General features: G+C 37.8%; 1 protein-coding gene across 1 annotated transcript in view; it reads left to right on the forward strand.

Annotated features, from left to right (window-relative positions):
* Nucleotides 1–3,690, forward strand: part of ELP4 (elongator acetyltransferase complex subunit 4) — a gene marked incomplete at its 5' end in the record, with an annotated part of 93,170 nt that extends 89,480 nt beyond the window's left edge. Inside the window, one exon of the mRNA XM_008944311.1 lies at nucleotides 3,559–3,690. Coding sequence (XP_008942559.1) covers nucleotides 3,559–3,690 — 132 coding nt within the window. The remainder of the gene's footprint in view (nucleotides 1–3,558) is intronic.
* Nucleotides 3,691–5,611: the final 1,921 nt, after the last annotated feature.

Genomic DNA, 5,611 nt, shown 5'->3' on the forward strand with positions numbered 1-5,611 from the left:
GGCTGGGGCAGAGGCTGGGGAGAGCAGCCAGCTGGAGAAGGGGTGTTTTGTCATGAAGACCAGTTGCAGGATGGGAGGCCTGGGCAGCAAGGACTGGGATTGCCAACATAAGCAAAATGGGCCTGATTCTTATCAGACTGATAAAAGAGAGATTGGAAGGGGCAGAGGTCACAGCCTCAGAAATAGCACAGAAGTCTGTCCACCAGCAAACATTTGGTCCTAAACTAGGACTTCAAATGTGATTGTTTTTATGTGGTCAGCAAATATCTGTGAACATGTCGGATCTAATGCTGGTGTTCAAAAAGGATCACAGCCTATTCATGCTATCACTTACTGCCTTAGTCCAAGCGACTGCAATGTCCCTGTGGGTGCCAAAAATAAAGGCCTGTTGTTTAAGCTATGGATGTCTCTATAATACCATGCAATGAATTTCAAGTTTGTTTGTGGGTTTAATGGTGTTAAAATATTTAATAGGATTAATATCTGTAGGCCTGGTTATATTTTTCAAGCTCTGCACATGAAATGTAAGGCATGATATTTTGAAATGCCTGTTCAGGCTTTACTCAGAGGCAGAGTGTGTGTGTTGGCTATGACTCAGATCTTAATGGCAGGATAACATTGAGTTGTTTTCAGAGGGCATTAGCCTTGTTTATTGTTCAGGGTACCTCTGATCTAAGGATGAAGGTGGCATATGCACTGAAATATGCTTCCTGGAGGACCAGCAATTGTTGTCACATTTGAAAATTGGGAATGTAGAGAGGGTAGGGTTTGCAAAAGGTCTCATAATTAAACCAACTGAAGGATATCATGGAAGATACGCTGTGTCTCTGCCTATACCACTGAGCTTCTGTGTGGTCATGTCACTTCAGCCCAGCATTTTTACTTCTGTTCTCTTATTCTGTGTCTCTCACTTTCTGAGTGCCTGACTTGGGCTTCTTGAAGAAATGATAAGTGCTCAAAGCTGAAAATGAAGTTAGCATTTGATCATGTGAAATGCTGTACAATGCTAGACATTCTGAAAAAGCAAGTCCTAAATGCCTCAGATTGTGTTTCAGGAATTAGTAGATAGCTTTTGCCATGTCTTTTATGTGCCTCAATTCCCTGTCCCTAAAATGGAGGTAACTTTGCTGCCTTATCTCACAAGAACATTAGAAAAATATCAGAATTGGTATCTGTGAAGCATTCAAGTGCTATATACTGACACGTACTATTGAGAAGCCATTCTGTCTTCAGAATGAGGTTTGAGTAGTGTACAATAAATACATCAGGAAAAGTTCAGAGTAAACAGTGACAAGAAAAGACAATACTGACTAGCCAGTCACTAAATGAGCAGTGTGCATCCTCTTCACTGAGTAGGGTGGGGAAGGAAGGGTATGTGTGTGTTTAGTGAAACACTATGTCATAACAAATACATCTGTATAAACCTAATGCAGTTGTACCACCCAATCTGAGGATCTTTAATTTTCACTTTTCTTATCTGAGTCTTTGCAAATTTATAAACTTTCTTCTATCTGTTTTCTGTTTATAGTATGTATTACCAAATGAACACAGCATTGCTTGAGAGGCTGTGTAAATGTCAAAGATTTCTTTTCTTTTGGCCACACTTTCAGTCCAGGTCAGTGTGGCAGGGTTCACATTTGTTCCCCATCTGTGATATCAGTAAGTCCCTACATAAGATGAGTTTTCTGCGTCTCAGTTCTGCTTGCTTTTCATCACCTTGCTCTGAATCCATTTGGCAGACCTGGCAAAAGGGTCTGTACTGGCAGGAGGAAGACAGCAGTACTACATTTCCCCTGAAGCAAGCCACCTTTCTGCTCCCTGCTGAGGGCAGAGAGATGCTACCAGAGAGTGGGAGAAGGTTGGATTAGCTCACTTGTCTCTCCACATCCCACACAGCAGATCCCCTGTACCCTGCTAGCAGAGTACTGCAAGTGAAGGAGACCATACCACAGCACTGAGTTCAATAGGGTGACATGAAGAGCTGTGTAATTGCTCAGTGGTATAAGGGGGGGGTAAGCTTATACATAACTTGTACTTCATAGGCAAAGTGCTACAAGTGAATGAGGAGTAAATAGCTCCTATTTCAATGCTGAGGAGTGTCATCTCACCCCAGGCACAGGCTTTCCTACTCCACATGTGTTACTTCATGCATTCCCTTCCCTTGGAGAAGACAACAACCCAGCACATGTTCCTCTCCCTGCACTGCCCACAGCCAGGAGTGGCTGGTGGTAGGAAGCACTTTGGAGCACCTCTCAGGTTATGCCTATTTGCACAATCTTAAAGCCAGCAATGAATTAACAGGCAGCCCACTGTAAATACAGAAATTTCTTATGCTTTAAAATTTAATTCTTATTTTATTCTGTGAGAGTTGCAAGGCACTGAGTAGAAGACAGCCGTATTTATGTATTGTGATAAAAGCAGAAACACAGCAAAACTAGAGAATAAGGATGGTCCACAGAGCCTCCTAATATAGTTTTGCAGACCTTACTGTTATCCTGTTCCCTTCAGAAGTGTGTGCATTTTAGAAGAAGAGCCACACAGTTTAACCTTTGCCTACTAAATCTTTCAAGAAATACGCTCCTTCCATGATACCAGTTTCATAAATTACTGCACCATGTAGGAGATGCTCAACTGTCTGATCTGACTGGCTTTCAGTACCTCACTGTGTCCAAAAGCCAGCCAGTCATTAGCAAAGCAAAGCCTCAGCTTTACATTAATTTTCACCTTACTTTACAAAAGCTAAATGGTAATGTCATGTCTTTTATATATCTCCAGCGTAAAAAATCCTCAGAGGGAGACTTGAAATATTTTTATCCTAGTTGAAAAACAAGGTTTATTATGCAAGGGCCATGTGCTTGTGGACAACCATGTAGCCTGTGTCTCAGTTTCCTCATCTGTAAACTGGATGTAATGTTCCTACAAGTCACAAGGGATGGCAAGGTTTGATTAGCATATGTTATTGCCTTATACAAATGCAACTACTATCACTGCTAGGTTTTATTAACAACTATCAGTAGAATATGAAGAAGGAATATTTAGCAGAATAATTCTGCAAGTCAGATAAGCCCTCTCCTTCTCTGGACCATCACATTATTTATTTTCAGACTGTCACAAAGCATGCATGTTTGAAATACAACTCTACCTATATTGTAATGTCCTGGAAATCAAAGGATTTGATGTAGGCATTGACATTCAGGAAAGCGACTTGGTTTTAAAGGAAAAATGCCTATAGATACAATTAAATACCTTGAGAAAATTTAGATTTTGTTTAAAAAATTTTCATGAGGAAAAAATCTGTTCCAATTTATAGAAGCCAATATACTGAAAACGTAGAAAACTGTTTCCAGGTCAGCCTAACAGAGTGTCTGGGAGGTGTGTTATTGTGTGAGTAGACACTGCTCACTCAGGAAGAAGTCTGCATTTTTAAAAACGCCATGGAAAATAAATGCTGCTGAAATTATTCTTTTTTTTTTCCCCTCCCTGTTTATTCCTCTCTCTCTTTCTTCTCCCTCTCCCCGTCCCTCTCTCCCTCTCCCCTCTGAAAATCTCCTGCCACAGCGACTGCATTTGCCTCCAGACTTGTCAGACACAGTGAGCCGCGCGAGCAAACAGGATCTGGCAGGCTCCGCCAAACTGCTGAGCTCAGGATGTGGTGCTATGGCCATCGGCAAGAAGCACCTGGACTTCTAGTGATTTCTACTTAGCAGTTTCACTCAGATTTATATGACACTCTAATTACGAGTGTTAATGACTTATATAAATATTTTTTCTTAATGATTTGACCCAGCAGTCTTTAAAAATACATGTTATCATATGGTGACCTCTTTTTTATTATTTTCGGGTTTTTGTTGTTCTGGATTATTGATTTGGGGCTTCTTAGGATTTTGCTTTTTGTTAAAGCTTCTATTATGTTGGGTCCTGCCATTGTTCTGCTTGACTGGAAACATACAGTATTTTGTTCCTTTCCTTAAAAGAAAAAAAAATTACTCTTACCCTTTCATTTCTAGATTTTTTTTTTACAATAAAAATAAGGGGATATTTTCCCAATGGAATTTTTATATACTTATATTTAATATTTTGTATGAATAATAAGTTAAGTTGGATGGTTTATTAAAATAAAGGAACGAAACTAAGCAATTCATTGTCACATGTTATTCTGAAAGCAAACTACACAGTTATGATTTTTAAAACATTAATTTTTGTCACTGAAATACCATTCTTCAATTTCAGGAAATACATTTATGAAATATGTAATAATAAATGCAAAATGTATAAGATCGTTTTTATTCTAATATTCCACTAATTGAGAACGCTTGCTTTTTGAATCAGAATATGTTATATATAATTACTTTGCCTTATGTCTTACTACATGCATTAAAATGCAGTTGAATGGAATTTACTAACCACAGAGAAAAGAATTGATTTCCTTGTGTAGTTCAAAACAGTAATCCTAAACAATTGAAGTCAGCACTATGAAATTATGTCAACAGACATAATTCAAGATTGAAATTCAAACCGACAGCTACATTAATGCTAGAAAACCAGAAGAGTGCAGTTGAGCTCAGGGAAGGGTGTCACAGCACGCTGGTCTATAGCAGGGCAGAATACACAAGTAATTCAGGTTTCTGTACCCTCAGATGTACAATTTGTGAACTTCTAACTATTTTGTATGTCTCTCTCTGTGTGTATCTCATCAAACACAAGAATGGTAAAGCAAGGCTGACCTGTAAATTAAAGTGGCTCGCATTCTTTCTTCTGAGGCTGACTTCCATTTTGAAAGGTAATATCTTCATCTCTGCAGAACTTCCAAGTCACCCAGCTGTAAGATTGCGTTACAGTTTCAAAATTCAGTCTTTATAATAGTGTATTACATGGCTGGAGTGAAACTGACTCTTCAAAGAACATATTAATAGGATGCAATAACAGTAACTTATTTTGATGGGTTTGGAACCAAGAGCTGGTTAAGTGGTTTGCTTTTTTTTTTTCCCCTACAATCCAGGTCCTACTTTATTTTTTTCTTGAAAACGCTGTGTAAAACAAAGACATAGCTTTTAAAACTGTCTAACTAATATGATGAATGTCAATCACTTAAAAAACTCCACTGTAGCATAAACACATACTGTATACAGCTTTTATTCTGAATTAGAATAATTGAATCAATGACAGTGATTTGCCAGGATGTCAAATCTATCCATCATATCCTGTCACTACCAGTTTATTTTTTGTGATCAAAATCAAAAAGACTACTATTTTGTCATCAGCTATTTCATTAGTAGTAACAATCAGGTTTTCTCTTCTATATTTTTGAGATATGCCTGTTACATTTTTTATTTCTAAAGACACAAATCCTTTTTAAATCTTTTCAAAATAAAGTTTCAGAACTGAACTGTCAGTTTAATAAAGCAAAAAGACATCTGCTTTCCTATGCCAATATATTTAAAATATTATCATTGATGTCTGAAACATTTTTTTTCTTTTTGTATTATGTGTAACATTGAATGGAAGTTCTCATTAGATACTTAATTGTGCCTGTTGAAAGCATGAAATAATTTAAAGACTTAGGATAAAGCGATTTTTAACAAAGGTGAACTTTTACATGGTACATCTTTTT

Source organism: Merops nubicus, unplaced genomic scaffold, assembly GCF_000691845.1.
Source record: "Merops nubicus isolate BGI_N331 unplaced genomic scaffold, ASM69184v1 scaffold11877, whole genome shotgun sequence".
Lineage (NCBI taxonomy): Eukaryota > Metazoa > Chordata > Aves > Coraciiformes > Meropidae > Merops > Merops nubicus.